The 16282-nt window shown below is 30.9% G+C and overlaps 1 protein-coding gene across 1 annotated transcript; it reads left to right on the top strand.

Annotated features, from left to right (window-relative positions):
- Positions 1 to 10853: 10853 nt before the first annotated feature.
- On the top strand, positions 10854 to 12654 carry LOC126680474 (RING-H2 finger protein ATL65). The gene has a single exon (XM_050375601.2). It carries the CDS (start codon positions 11034 to 11036, stop codon positions 12243 to 12245), a length of 1212 nt encoding a protein of 403 aa, XP_050231558.1. The 5' UTR covers positions 10854 to 11033; the 3' UTR covers positions 12246 to 12654.
- The last annotated feature ends 3628 nt before the right edge of the window (positions 12655 to 16282 follow it).

Here is a 16282-nt window from a genome sequence, read left to right as displayed (position 1 = left end):
TCAGTTGTACCCTGAAAAATTAAATTAACGTCTTTTGCGTTTGGAAATTTGTTTAAAACATTCTCCATGTCTCGCATATATTGATTGTATATTTTTAAAATTTATTTAAATTTAGTTAAATTAATTAAGAATTTAAATTAGTGTTAATTTGATTATGGTTTTTAGTTAGTTTTTAAAAATAAAGGACTTATTTGTACTTTTTTGAATAAAAAAGAATTTAATTTCATGTTTAGACTTAATTAATTGAATGATTTCATCATTTAAGTAAAAAAATTAACAAAAATTAAAATATTGGGGTACAATTGAAAACGGAAAATTCAAAAGTGGGTAAAATTGACAAATTTTCAACGTCGGGGTGGAATTGAAAAAAAGTTTAAAGCTGAGGGGTTTTTGAGTGATTAGGCCTTTTATAAAATAAGGTAGTAGTAGATCAATTCAACAACAAAATTAAGTATTGTAATGATATTAATTTGCTTGCGCTTGACTGTTTGAGCTTAACTAAAAGTAGACAGTTTCTTGGTTATCATTTTGTTAGCAGAGATGCAAATGTTGTAGCTCATCTGCAAGCCAAGGAAGCTTTGAAAAGTAGTAGCTCTCATAATATTTGGAGGGGGTCTGTCCCAACAAATATTTTTCACCTTGTTCTGGCTGATGTTTCAGCTTAGCCTTTCTTAATATAATCCTCTATTTCTCAAAAAAAAAAATAACCACAAAACAGAAGAATTAATTATGGCCTCCACCCCTTTCACATCTCCTCTACTGCCATCGCCACCGCAACTATCACCATGAAAGCCCTACAATCAGCATCTCTCCGACCATCCCCACTAACCCCGTTCCAAAAGACTTCTCTACTAACTCAGAATATTCTCAAGCTGGAATGAAATAATTTTTCTCTTCTTCGTTGTTTGTCAAGTTGTCGTCAGAGATGAAGAACATTCTTACGATTCGTCCACTGTTGTTCAAGCTTGTTGTTCATTCACCATTATTTATCAATTGCTTTTTGGTGTCGATGGCACTACTAAGGATGATGGTACCATCCATTGGGGGCAAAGGAACAGTAATCGCCGCCGTCGATTTTTCTCAACACCGTTGAGATGGTTCTTCGTCTTTGACGAATCAATGTTGGAGCAGATCTAATTGGCTCGACTTTTATAAGTGATTATTGTTAAATCACAGCAATAGCTTATCATTTTGTGATTAAATGATAAGCGATGGAGTTGATCCGCCGCTAATGCTGATTAGCGACAGATTACAGGTGATTAGAAACAGAAATTTCGATCGCTAATCACCTGTTTTGCATTAGTGGTATGCCGCGCAACGACTCCCATATATCACAGGTGTGATAATCCCAATGTTTCGAGAAAATTCAAAAAATTTGATTTTCACTAGAAGACTCTGATTCGATCCACGATGGTTTTAATAGATTCCTACGCACTAATAAACAATAGGCAAAAGGTACAAAAAAACCCTGAGGTTTCCCCAAAAGTACAAGACAACCCTTTTTATTTTTTGGGGTACAACTCAACCCTTGTGATTTTTAAATTGAACAAAAAAACCCTTTAAATTTTTTTATTGAACAAATAAACCCTTCCGTTACAAATGACTGTTACCGGCGTAAAATATCCTTAAAAAAATTCAAAAAAGTCCTTAATATTTACAATGTATCTCAGATTAATCTTTCAAAAAATGTAATTGATAAAAAAATAATTTAAGGACCCAACACACATTTTTTTCTTTTTTATTTAAATAAAAAAAAACGACCTCCGGCAAGCGGAGGTCGTCCGAGTTCTCAGTGAGAACAGGTGTGGTCTGTTCTCACTGAGAACCGATGTTCTCAGTCAGTGACGAAGGTAGGCCCAAAATTCAGGTAGGGCACAATTTCAATTTAAGAAAATCAAAATATCATACCACGGAAAATATAACCAACATATATAATTACTAAATTTTCTAATATACAATAAAATAGAAAATTTAAAAATCACATTATGTAAAATGTATTAACTTTTTTATTTATTTTAAAAATCCGCTTAATTTTTCTTTCAAAATATTGATGATTTATTTAAGAGTAGTTTGCTACATATAATAATTAATCATTATAATCAATTTAAATTGGTTTTAAATTAAAATTCTAAATTTATATTTAAAAGATTATGTACCTTCAAATAGAAGTTCGATGAGTGGTGTTGAATTTTACGGATTAATAGAAGAAGATTCAGAAAACAAAAAGGAGAATATGTCAAAATTGCTAATCCACATCATGTATATTTGTAGAAATTAAATTTACCGTATTTGAAAAAGATTAGAAAATTAAGAGTGAAAATTAGAATGAATTAGTTTGAATAGGAATTATGCAATCTAAAAGCAAATTTAGTTTGATTTATATAAAAATTAGAACTAACTATACATTTTAATTTGCTATTTATGTCTATTCTAATTAGTGTTTTCAGCTAACCCAATATGTATATGGCCAAATGTTGTAAAAAGGCCAAACCTTTCACAAAAGTCCTGACCTTTCAATTTTGTCGATTTGGCCAAAAACTGATTATTTGGTTTCACAAAAATCCCGACCTTTCAATTTTGTCGATTTTGGCCAAAAATGGATTATTTGGTTTTACAAAAGTCCTGACCTTTCAATATTTGGCATGCCACATAGGCGCCTCATAGGCACCACATAGGCAAATTGAAATCAAATTGAGAGTTGGCCACAATTGAAACCAAATAATTTATTTTTTTGCCAAAATCGACAAAATTGAAAGGTCAGAACTTTTGTAAACTTTTTATAAAAGGTTTGGCCTTTTTATAACATTTGGTCTATGTATATTAAGCATCGCTATTTTTACGTCATATTTGTTTATCAAGTGAAATTGTAGGCTAACATATTAGGCTATTAGCAAAGTTTTAAAGTAAACTAGGAAATAGGTTACTAGTTTAGATTAAAAATAAATTAAGCAAGGTAAGGCCCAGGCCATATTTGGCCCTACCTTGCATCCGTCCCTGTTCTCAGTTGAGAATAGATCCTCAACTGAAAACTGATGTTCTCAATAGAAAATTTATTCTCAACTGAGAACAAGATCTGTTCTCAATTGAGAATCTGTTCTCAGCTGAGAGCAGATTCTCAACTGAGAACATCTGTTCTCAGCTGAGGTTCTGTTCTCAGCTGAGAACAGATCGATGGTGGCAGTGTATTAGCGGTCGTTTTTTCGAGAGTGGCCAGAGTTAAGCGGATGCGTTCAATTTTTAAATTATAATATAATTAAATTTTGATTTTTTTAATTAGATGTTATTGAGTTTTGATAGTTTTAATTAAATGTTGATATTATTAATTGGGTTTTGAAGAGTTAAATTTAATTAGTTGATTGGTTTAATTATATTTTTATTGATTTTAATAAAAGAATTAATTAATTAGAGTTAATTACGAAGAAAAGGGTTAAATAATATTAAAATATTAATAAATAATAAATTGGCAAACATTTTAAACATTAAATATCATTTTGAACCTTTTTTATAAGGCCACGTTATCAGTTAACGGCAATGTAGATGGAATGGGTTTTTTGTTCGATAAAGAAAACTGGGGGGCTGAGTTGTACCCTAAAAAATAAAAAGAACTTTCTTGTACTTTTGAAGAAATCTCAGGGATTTTTTTATACTTTTTTCCTAAACAATAATAGAACCATTAAATTTATTATCAAAGTCAAAATTAGAGCACAAACAAAACTTGGTCCAACAATTTGAAAGTTATACAGATGTGTTGATCTATTGTGTTTATTAATTACTAGTAATATATGTTATTTTATAATTGATTAAAATTGATTTACGAGATAAAATCATTGATTAAAATTGATGGTTGTTTAATAGCATACATTTGTATTTAATAGCCGAAAATAATTATGATAAATTTATTTTATTATTTTAATATAATATAATTTAAATTTAAAAAAAATTATAATTATAATTTTTAATAAATTCATAAAAACCTCACTATATAAAATATTTGTATCCGCCATTTTTTACGAATATGATGAGTTTTATGGAGATATAAATGAGAGTGGACTTATGATCATCAGTTAGAGGAATAGAATTGGAATGAAGATCTTCCATGGAGACGAGAATGGAGATTTTCCATTCACGCCGGAATGGAAATGAAGCAACTCCATTGCCATTCCTAATGGGGAAGGTAAGGATGTTGGAAATATTGAAAGAATTATAAAATGGTAGAAAAATGATGAATTTTTATTATAATTAATTGATGATGAAACATAAATCTTTATAAGTAATATATAACAAACAAAATTAAAATAAAATATGTTAATTGATTTTAATAGTAGTAGAACTAAATCAAACTAGATTTGACTAGTTTTTAATTCCAATAAATATTCTAATAAATTAATAACTACTTTTTTCATTTCAAAGTGATAGGTATTATTTTCATTTTTTATTCCAAATTATAGACAATCATTTATTGCTTAAATGATGAATTATCATATGCACCCTAATTTATTAAGTGGAATTCATTAAAAGTAAAACAAAAAATATTAAAAGACAAAAATTACTATTACACTAAATGAAGGCAAATGTGTTATTTTTATAAATTAAATTATTTTATCCAAATAAACTATTTTTTTATATTTATATTTATTTTAAACTGTTTATTAATTTGGACGGAACGAGTATTTAACTTTTAATTATTTCAACAAATGAGTGTTTTATTGTGCCTTTGTGTAGCAACGTAAGCATTACATAATGGTATAAGAAAGAATTGACTAAAATAAAATATACATCAACAATAGTTTGACTATAAATTAAAGGCTTAATCACCAAAAAATGCCAAACCTATACGTCTTGTATCAATTATAGTCAAACCTTTAAAAATCACCAGATTTAGCCAAACTTTATATATTCTGTTTCTTTTTTAGCCATTTTTGAATCGAACCGGTTTTTCTGATACCGTGTCGTACACGTCACCGCCAATTAAGCAATTGGTTGGCATGGCAGTTGAAATATTTAAATAAGATTTGGCTATAACTGACACAAAATGCATAATTTTGGTATTTTTTGGTGAATAAAACTAATTTTAAAATTAAATAATTAAATGATTAATTATATTATAATAAAATTCAAATATTTTTTTTTATAATTGGGGATGGAGGAGCGCTTGTGGGAGGATTTGAACCCACGACCTTGACATTTGCTGCGTAGCCCTTATACTATTTGAGCTCCAGCTCGTTGGTGAAAGTAGAGTGTAATATGGTACTATATCATAATTGTTCTGGTTACATATGGAATCGAACCTTGGTCTTTTGGAAGAATTCTAAATTTTGAAACTCACCGTTTGCCATTTCAGCTGTTTACGTGAAGTTTTGAATTCAAATATATTTAATAATTGATATTTTTATTTAGGCTAAATTATCAAAAAATGCCAAACCTATACGTTTTGTGTCGATTATAGCCAAACCTTTAAAAATCACCAGATTTAGCCAAACCTTATATGTTCTGTTTCTTTTTTAGCCATTTTTGAATCGAACCGGTTTTTCTGACACCGTGTCGTCCACGGCCAACTAAGCAATTGACTGACATAACAGCTGAAATATTTAAATAAGGTTTGGCTATAACTGACACAAAAGAAATAGGTTTGATATTTTTAGGTGAATACAAATAATTTTAAAGTCAAACCATTTTTAAAATTTAATAATTAGTAAATTAATCATATCATTTATAAAATTTATATATATTTAAAAAAATTAATATTTCCTATTTAATACTAATTAAAATTAATTTTAATTTTTTTATTAAACCTAATTAAATCTAATATATTTTAATGAATATGAAATTAAAAAAAAATGAATTAATGTTGAATTAAATTTGGTGAAAGTGTTTAATGTTCATGATGATTTTAAACTTGATTTATTATTTTTAATGTTGTTGAGATCTTATTATAACTGAATTTAGGTAATAAATAAAATAGTTATGTGTAAATTAAGGTAAGATTTTGGCTATGCCGAGTAAAATGACATATGCGTTTATGCTTATAAACATCATGACGAACAATTGGGTCTCAAACGACGGCGATGTCAACGAACGGAAATTTAAAAAAAAAACTAAGATGAATATGACATTTTTTGTTTTTAATAGAATTTAAATTAATTATATATCCATCAAATATGTAAAAACAATTTATTAGAATTAATTAAATTTAGTAGAAAAAAAGATTAATTTTAATTAGCGTTAAATAAAAATATTATTTTTTAAATATATATGAATTTTATTATAATATAATTAATCATTTAATTATTTAATTTTAAAATTAGTTTTATTCACCAAAAAATACCAAAACTATGCATTTTGTGTCAGTTATAGCCAAACCTTATTTAAATATTTCAGTTGTCATGCCAGCCAATTGCTTAGTTGGCGGTGACGTGGAGGACACGGTGTCAGAAAAACCGGTTCGATTCAAAAATGGCTAAAAAAGAAACAGAACATATAAGGTTTGGCTAAATCTGGTGATTTTTAAAGGTTTGGCTATAATTGACACAAAACGTATAGGTTTGGTATTTTTTGGTGATTAAGCCTTTTATTTAACGCTAATTAAAATTAATCTATTTTTTTACTAAATTTAATTAATTCTAATAAATTGTTTTTACATATTTGATAGATATATAATTAATTTAAATTCTATTAAAAATAAAAAATGTCATATTCATCTTAAAATTTATTTATTTTTAAGTTTCAGTCGTCGGTTCGTTGACACCGCCGCCGTTTAAGACCCAATTGTTCGTTTGAGAGTAATATACACGACAAACATACGACAGTGTTCATAATTCAACTATACATAAATAAACATAAAAAAAATCACTTAATAGACTGCTTATTTAAAGGACGAGTGTAATTTTTTTCTCATTTTTTTCTTTAAAAAGTAAAGCTCATTGTGGTGTAATCAATTTATATCATGATGTTTATAAGCATAAACGCATATGTCATTTTACTCGGCATAGCCAAAAACTTATCTTAATTTACACATAACTATTTTATTTATCACCTAAACTCAGTCATAATAAGAGGATATTAAACTATCTGGGTCACTCAAGTCTCAGGAAATTTCAAAAATGTCACTAAAGTCAATTTTCTTATAAAGTGGTCACTGAACTATATCTTTTATTACAAAAATATTTTTATTGTTACAAAAAGAACACTAAACTTTTCATGAACTACAAAAAAATCATTGTGTTATTCTTTTTATTACAAAAAGATCACTAAATTATGTTTCTTTTTATAATTTTGGCTTGCCACGTAAGCAAAAATATTAGGTTTTTGCGTCGTTTTATATGGGTTAACCCTTTTGTAATAAAAGGTATAGTTCGGTGACCATTTTGTAAGAAAACTGATTTTAGTGACCTTTTTGAGATTTTCTGAGACTTGAGTGATCCAGGGAGTTTAATATCCCATATTAAGATCTCAACAACATTAAAATTAATAAATCAAGTTCAAAATCATCATGAACATTAAACACTTTCACCAAATTTAATTCAACATTAATTCTTATGTAATACATTTATTCATTTTTTAATTACATATTCATTAAAATATATTATAATATAAATTTATTAGATTTAATTAAGTTTAATAAAAAATTAAAATTAATTTTAAGTAATATTAAATAGGAAATATTAATTATTTTAATATATATATAAATTTTATAAATGATAATTAATTTACTAATTATTAAATTTAAAATTGGTTTGAATTTAAAATTAGGGTTATTCACCTAAAAACACCAAACCTATTTCTTTTGTGTCAGTTATAGCCAAACTTTATTTAAATATTTCAGCTGTCATGCCAGCCAATTGCTTAGTTGGCGGTGACGTGGACGACACGGTGTCAGAAAAACCGGTTCGATTCAAAAATGGCTAAAAAAGAAACAGAATATATAAGATTTGGCTAAATCTGGTGATTTTTAAAAATTTTGCTATAATTGACACAAAAAAATTACTATTACACTAAATGAAGGCAAATGTGTTATTTTTATAAATTAGCTTATTTTATCCAAATAAACTATTTTTTTAATATTTATATTTATTTTAAACTGTTTTTTAATTTGGGCGGACGAGTATTTAACTTTTAATTATTTCAACAAATGAGTGTTTTATTGTGCCTTTGTATAACAACGTAAGCATTACATAATGGTGTAAGAAAGAATTAACCAAAATAAAATATACATCAACAATAGTTTGACTATAAATTAAAGACTTAATCACCAAAAAATGTCAAACCGATACGTTTTGTATCAATTATAGTCAAACCTTTAAAAATCACCAGATTTAGCCAAATTTTATATATTTGTTTCTTTTTTAGCCATTTTTGAATCGAACCGGTTTTTCTGACACCGTGTCGTCCACGTCACCGCCAACTAAGCAATTGGTTGGTATGACAGTTGAAATATTTAAATAAGATTTGACTATAACTGACACAAAATGCGTAGTTTTGGTATTTTTTAGTGAATAAACCTAATTTTAAAATTAACTAATTAAATGATTAATTATATTATAGTAAAATTCAAATATATTTAATAAATGATATTTTTATTTAACGCTAATTAAAATTAATCTATTTTTTATTAAATTTAATTAATTGTAATAAATTGTTTTTACATATTTGATGGATATATAATTAATTTAAATTCTATTAAAAACAAAAAATGTCATATTCATCTTAAAATTTATTTATTTTTAAGTTTCAGTCATCGGTTCGTTGACACCGCCGCCGTTTGAGACCCAATTGTTCGTTTGAGAGTAATATACACAACAAACATACGACAATGTTCATAATTCAACTATACACAAATAAACATAAAAATAATCACTTAATAGACTGCTTATTTAAAGGACGAGTGTAATTTTTTTCTCAATTTTTTCTTTAAAAGGTAAAGCTCATTGTGGTGTAATCAATATATATCATGATGTTTATAAGCATAAACGCATATGTCATTTTACTCGTCATAGCCAAAAACTTACCTTAATTTACACATAACTATTTTATTTATCACCTAAACTCAGTCATAATAAGAGGATATTAAACTTTCTGGGTCACTCAAGTCTCAGAAAATTTCAAAAATGTCATTAAAGTCAATTTTCTTATAAAGTGGTTACTGAACTATATCTTTTATTACAAAAATATTTCTATTGTTACAAAAAGAACACTAAACTTTTTATGAACTACAAAAATATCATTGGGTTATTCTTTTTATTACAAAAAGGTTACTAAACTATGTTTCTTTTTGTAATTTTGGCTTGGCACGTAAGCAAAAATATTAGGTTTTTGCGTCGTTTTATATGGGTTAACCCTTTTGTAATAAAATGTATAGATTGGTGACCATTTTGTAAGAAAACTGACCTTAGTGACCTTTTTGAGATTTTCTGAGACTTGAGTGATCCAGGGAGTTTCATATCTCATAATAAGATCTCAACAACATTAAAAATAATAAATCAAGTTCAAAATCATCATTACATTAAACACTTTCACCAAATTTAATTCAACATTAATTCTTATTTTTTTTTTAATTACATATTCATTAAAATATATTATAATATAAATTTATTAGATTTAATAAAAAATTAAAATTAATTTTAATTAATATTAAATAGGAAATATTAATTATTTTAAAATATATATAAATTTTATAAATGACATTAAATTTAAAATTGGTTTGAATTTAAAATTAAGTTTATTCACCTAAAAACACCAAACCTATTTCTTTTGTGTCAGTTATAGCCAAACTTTATTTTAAATATTTCAGCTGTCATGCTAGCCAATTGTTTAGTTGGCGGTGACGTGGACGACACAGTGTCAGAAAAACCGGTTCGATTCAAAAATGGCTAAAAAAGAAACAGAATATATAAGATTTGGCTAAATCTGGTGTTTTTTAAAAATTTGCCTATAATTGACACAAAAAAGTAGATTTGTCATTTTTAGTGATTAAGCCTAAATTAAAATGTAAAATTTTTGGTAGGAGAGAAAGAAGTCGTAAACCGTGTGTGAAAATTATCGAATGAAATTTCATCATTTCAGATATGAAACTGTGCTCAGAAGTCATCCTTTTCTATTAACAAAGATAACTAGGGGTGTGCATTCGGTTAAACCGAACCGACCGAACCGAAATTTTTGGTTTTTTAAGAAACCGAACCGAACCAAAATTCTGAAAAAATTTAATTTTTCAAACCGAACCGAACCTGTCGGTTCGGTCGGTGATTTCGGTTCGGTTCGATTTTTCGGTTCGGTTTACGTGTAAAAGTGACTGAAATTTTTTTACTCTAAAAACCGAACCGACCAACCAAAAATATTCTACTTTTTCAAACCGAACCGAACCGAATTTGTCGGTTCGGTTCGGTTATTCGGTTTCGGTCGGTTTTTGCACACCCCTAAAGATAACTTCCTCTAAAAAAAACATGCATAACTATTTTTTCTTAATTTTATTTTAAAGTACTAGTACTAGCTAGTCTACTAGATATCCAATTCAGAACTAGTAGAATATAAATAAAAAAAAAATCTCACTCCATTAAATTTTGAAGACAGCTGTATAGTATCAGTAACTTTTTATATACACTCCCATTCAATTTCACATAATTTATTTATTTTTATTTTTATTTCTCTTAATCACGAAAGTGTCTATGATTTAGTATGATTTATTTCTCCCTAATTTTTCACTCTAATCTAATGTCCTACTAAATGTGGGTCACCACTTCACAAAACAATTTCCTATTTCCACACGTACAAAAAGCAACATTCACCGCCCGACACGTATTACATTTTCAAACCACGTCATCTATTCATCTGACGTGACAATTACCAAATGGCCACCAAGTTTCCTACATATGGATTCGCATGTACTAAATTAAAACCACAGCACGCGCCTTAAATTCACGAATGCTGACGAGGCATTCAATGACCACCCATTTCTACCGCAAAAAAGAATTCACAGTCAACCATTAACATAACCCATTAATAAACCTCAAAACCAGACCACACCTCAACAGAACCCTCACATGGCGATCGGAATCCTCCCTCCTTCTCCGTCGCCATCGCCGTCCCCTGCATATCAACCGCCGCAGTTGGCCCCATCTTATTCCAATCAATTACCGTCACCTCCGCAGAAGCAAAACTCCAAAACCCCCGTTGACTTCAGTCCGCCACTAATAGCAATGGTAGTAGTAGTTGCCACAGCATTCTTACTAATCACATACTCCCGCTTAATCTCACGCCACCTCCTCCGCCATCTCCGCCGTTACCAAAGATGGAGAAGACGCCGCCGTCTCCTCCGTCGCTATCTCCCTTCGTCCAACGGCGACGAACTCGACTCACCTCCGCCTCTGTTCGACTCGCCAGAAGGCTTCCACGTGTACTCACCGTACGGTCTCGACGAGTCGGTTATCAAAACGCTCCCGCTCTTCCTCTACGCCGGCAAAAAAAGCTTCCATAAACACGGCAAAGACAAAGATTGCGCCGTTTGTTTACTGGAATTCGAAGATAACGACTATATCCGTACACTTCCTGTATGTTCTCACGCTTTTCACGTTGATTGTATTGATATTTGGCTTCGTTCGCACGCTAACTGTCCTCTATGTCGCGCCAGAATTCTCCGGTCAGAGACGTCTCCGACATTTATTCCGGTAATGGCGGCGAGGATCAGGCCGAGCTTGGACGATACATTTCTCCGGAGTATGACGCTTGAAGCCATTATACAAGCGTCGCCACCTGCATCCGTTAGAAACACAGAGATAACCGAAGAAACTTCTCCGAGAAGAAACAATTTTAATTTCAGTCAGTCTGAAGATAGATTTAACGGACGTGATTTCCTATTGAAACGGTCGTATTCGTTTGGTTTTGAACGGAGTTCAGTAGCGTCGGAGAGAATGTTAGTAACGGAGCCAGCAACCGCGTCACCTTGGAGATACAGAAGAGGAAGTTTCTGGAGTAAACGTCAGTCACCGTTTGGTTCGTTATCAAAACCTAGAGTCTTCTCTTTTAGATACTACAGAGGAATGAAATCGCCGTTTCACAGACGGAGAAGCGGTTTATTTTTCCCGTTGTCGGAGAGGTTTCCGGCCGGAGGAGGAGGAGGAGGATCATCGCGGCGGAGTAAATCAATGGCGAGCCCGATGTTTTTAAGATCATCAGTGGCGCCATTTTCGTCGAGTCGGTTAAGGTGTGGGGATCCAGAGGCGCTGTTATCACCGGAGAGGTTTAACAGGCGGTAAAATGAAGACACGTGGAGGGATGGGATTAAGAGGAGGCGGAGATTGGAGGGTCGGAGATGGGGAGATGGAGGCATTAAAGGGCATTAATGGGAGGTGGGGAGGGGGCAATTAATGTGGAGAATTGACGAGAGATAGTATGAAAAGAAAAGAAGACACAGATTTTTATATAACAGAGTTTTTTTTTTTGTTTAAGATCTGAGCCATTAAAGAAAATTTTGTATATTTTTGAATTCTGAATTCTTGAGTTTCTCTCTCGTCATTTAATGTGGGTTTTGGGATTTGTAGAGAGAGAAAGTGAATGGGATTACGATAGTGTTGGGAAGAGGAGTTTTGAGTTATTTATAAAGCAGTGGCTTTGTGGATTGATTTCTGTTTGGAGTTATATTCAGGTTTTCATGGTTTATTTCTATTTTGGAGAATTGGCACATCACTAGCTAACTTTAACTCAAAGTACATGGGCATACAATTTTACTTTTTTTTTCCTGTTTTATTTACTGCTGTTAGGAACTGATTAAATGGTTGATAAAACTGTTATTAGGGACGGTACTACATAGAGTAGCACGCTCTAATCCGTGCTGATATCAAATATTTTAAACAAGAGATAAAATTTATAGTGAAGTCGGGACTAGTGAGATGTTGAATCCGCATTATCGAGAGGTTGGATGTGAATCACACATGGCCATATGAAATTTAGTTTGTGCTGAAAAAATTATAATTCTGTCACCAACTGTTATAAGAAATCAGCAACCTCTCCGGTATATTTTTAAACTGTGTAAAAACAGTAAAATTGGTATTTATGTTGGGATGGGAGGGAGTATTGTTACATTACTCTTTTATTTCCGTGAAGCATTTCTCTAATAATCATGGAGGTGCCATTCTTTCAAAGCAAATTCCTTTGAGAATAATTTATGTAGTAGTAGTACTAAGTTTGCTGATGCATTTATTGTCCAATTAATATTAACATGGCACTATATACTATTTTGTAGGACTTTTTTTAACGATTGCTCACAGTCATAGACCAAGACTCATCCAATCGTATTGCTTTCTTGCGTCAAATTGTATTGATTTAAAAATAGAATTTTGACCATTGAATTCTCTTCTTATAAGGCTTGAATTATTTATGTGATCCCTGCCCAACTCTACTCTATTTTGAAGCAATTGGTGAGTAGGAGGAGTGCTAGGTTTGTACAAATACTAAACCGAGCCGAATTGATTAACCAAACTAAATTGAAATTTGGTGTTTGGTTCGATGATATGGTAGAAATGATTTGCTTCAATTATAAATCATAAAATTCTTTGGTCATCGGTAATTGTTTAGTTAATGACATTTTGCAAATAGAAAAAACTGAAAAAAAAATTAAAATTTTATTCTTTCATCGGTTTCTTCGTATTTGAACTTTGAAGTTCGAAAGTGAAAGTTTTGAATGAGTTTTTAGTTCTAACAAGAATAGTCTCTCTCTAGTCCTAATTCCTCCATGGATATTTCGGATATGTGTGAGTCTCTATCATTGTTTGATGATGATGATATAATGGAATGCGATCTTGGTGACAAATCAAGGTTTATTGGCGAGGAGAAAGTCTCGATGTCATTGATTGACAAGGTTTTATCGACAAAGAGGGTAAACAGAGAAGGAATAATTTCCACAGTCAATTTTCTATGACGAACTAAATAAGGCTTTGCAGTTGAATCTGTGGGATTTAATCTATTTGTCTTTCATTTTGGATCTCCGGTTGACAGAAGAAGAGTTTTGGTTGGCGCCGGTCCTTGGAAATTCCAGGAAAGCTTGATAGCTATATAGATTCTGGTGGGTATTGAAGACTATGCTGATATGAAGTTTGTTATGGTCTTTTTCTGGATTCAGGTCCATAATCTCCCTCTGGTCTGTATGAATATAGAAGCAGGAAGGTCCTTATGGGCTCAAGTGGGAGAGGTGGAAGACGTTGATCCAGGCGCCTCAGGTGATTGTTTGGGTAAGTTCATTCGTGTAAGAGTCAAGGTGAATATTACTAAACCTCTTAAGAGAGGTTTAAAAATGAAGATAGATGACAAGGGGACGATCATTATGGTTGTTATAAGATACGAGAGGCTCCCAAACCTCTGCTATAAATGTGCGGTGATTGGACATCCTCTTATAGAATGTCATTTGAAAACTGGAGCATGTGATGAATCCTTAAAATACAGCGATCTCATCAAAGCTGGGCCATTCCACAAACCTATGCTACAAGTTAAACGTAGCAGAGTTAACAATTCAGGTGGTACTGAGTTTGGGTCAGGGAGTACTGAGTTTGGGTAAGGGGAGTGGCCATATCAGTAGGCCGCCATTGAAGGAGAAGCTAAGGAGAACCAAAAGGAAGATGACATTATGATAAAAATGGCGTTTACAATGTCAGAAGGGGATACATGACTGCTGTGAATCTTCAAAGGAAAGCTTCGGGGTCTAATTCTGAAAGTTACATTCGTTGGTGGAAACATTTATGGAAATAAGTGCTTCCATCAGAAATTAAGATTTTCATTTGGAAGGTCTACTATGAATGGCTGCCAGTCAAGACAAAACTTATCAGTAAGGGAATGGATATTGAGCACTCTTGTTTTACCGCCGATACATTTAAGTTGAAATCAAGTTCAACATTTTTATTCACATTATCTTTTTTCTTTTACTATTTTCTTTTCTCCTTCCATATATTTGTCTTACTCTTTATAAATATAAATAAATTGATGGTATAAGTTATGTTTATTTATATGAAAAAGAAGAAACATGAATCTCATTAAACGTGCTTCAATGAACAAAAACAATCTACGGAAAAAGAGAAAGTCTTAGTTTTGCAAATTATACTATAAGTAGTATTTATGAGTGGGGTAAACTTAAAAGATAAGTAACTAATATCACCTTAAATCTCTAAAGAAAAATTCTCGCACGCAACCGTTGCGACAGGTTATTTGTGCAACAAACTAATGGTGTATTAGGCATGTAAAAAAATTAATAATAAAAAATTAAATAATAATTAAAAGATTCTCTATCGCAAATACTCATTAGCTTGTTGTAAATATGACATGACACAACCAATGCATGAGATAAACACTCATCTTTAAATATACAAGTATTTATAGACAATTAAAACCGTATAAATGAATAATTAAAAAAACGGAGGGAGTATATATCAATTTGCATATAAATATATGGATGATTATAATTTTTTTTTCTATTAGACTTCTTTAAGTGATAGTAATTAGTATTTGTTATGTCGTTTTCGTTTCCATTCTCTATTTTAAATTTCGTCCTTACTAATTCTCTGAAAAACAACTTTTATTACTTATTATAGTTCTTATAAGATGACTCATTAGTAAAAAGAAAACTCCACACACGTGTTTGGTAAAATCCCTAGAGTCACACGTGTGTGACAATTCTGAATAAAAACCAGAAAACCCTCCCCAAAACCCTTCAATTGAGAGAAATTCAAAGGAAAATAAATCAATCTAGGGTTTTACACAGCAAGCAACAATGTTTCCAGGGATGTTTATGAGAAAACCCGACAAAGCTGCTGCTTTGAAGCAGCTTAAGTCTCACGTCGCCGTTTTCAGTGTCTGGGTCGCCGTGATCCGTGTCACTCCTTACGTTCTTCACTACCTCTCCGGTGAGAAAGATGAACTTAAGCTCGAATTGTAATTCACCCGCGTCGCTACGGTAAATTCAAATTTTAGTTACATGCTTTTACTTATGTGAAATTGATTCTTTGTATGATTCAGTATGATCTTTACTGTGGAATTATATTACAAATTAAATCTTTTATCATGAAATTATATAATAGATTAAGAGTGGGTATGCTGTGTTATGCTAGTTATCATGAAATCGGAAGAATAAAACATTGTGGAAAATATTATAGATTTCTTAAATTTGTTTGGCTTATGCTTGAATACCATGTTGATCAATCATTTAATTTACTTAGTTGAGGTGTCTTTCTCTGATAATCTGCTAGACCAAGCACTAAAATTGGTTAGGATTAAAGATTTCTTAGGAGTCCAGGTTATTTTCCCCCTC

The sequence above is a fragment of the Mercurialis annua genome, linkage group LG5 (genome assembly GCF_937616625.2).
Source record: "Mercurialis annua linkage group LG5, ddMerAnnu1.2, whole genome shotgun sequence".
Lineage (NCBI taxonomy): Eukaryota > Viridiplantae > Streptophyta > Magnoliopsida > Malpighiales > Euphorbiaceae > Mercurialis > Mercurialis annua.
This window is presented reverse-complemented; position numbering and strand designations above follow the sequence as displayed.

Bases quoted from the DNA above. Each gene is read 5' to 3' on its own strand.
- LOC126680474 (XM_050375601.2), top strand. From the start codon at position 11,034: ATGGCGATCGGAATCCTCCCTCCTTCTCCGTCGCCATCGCCGTCCCCT.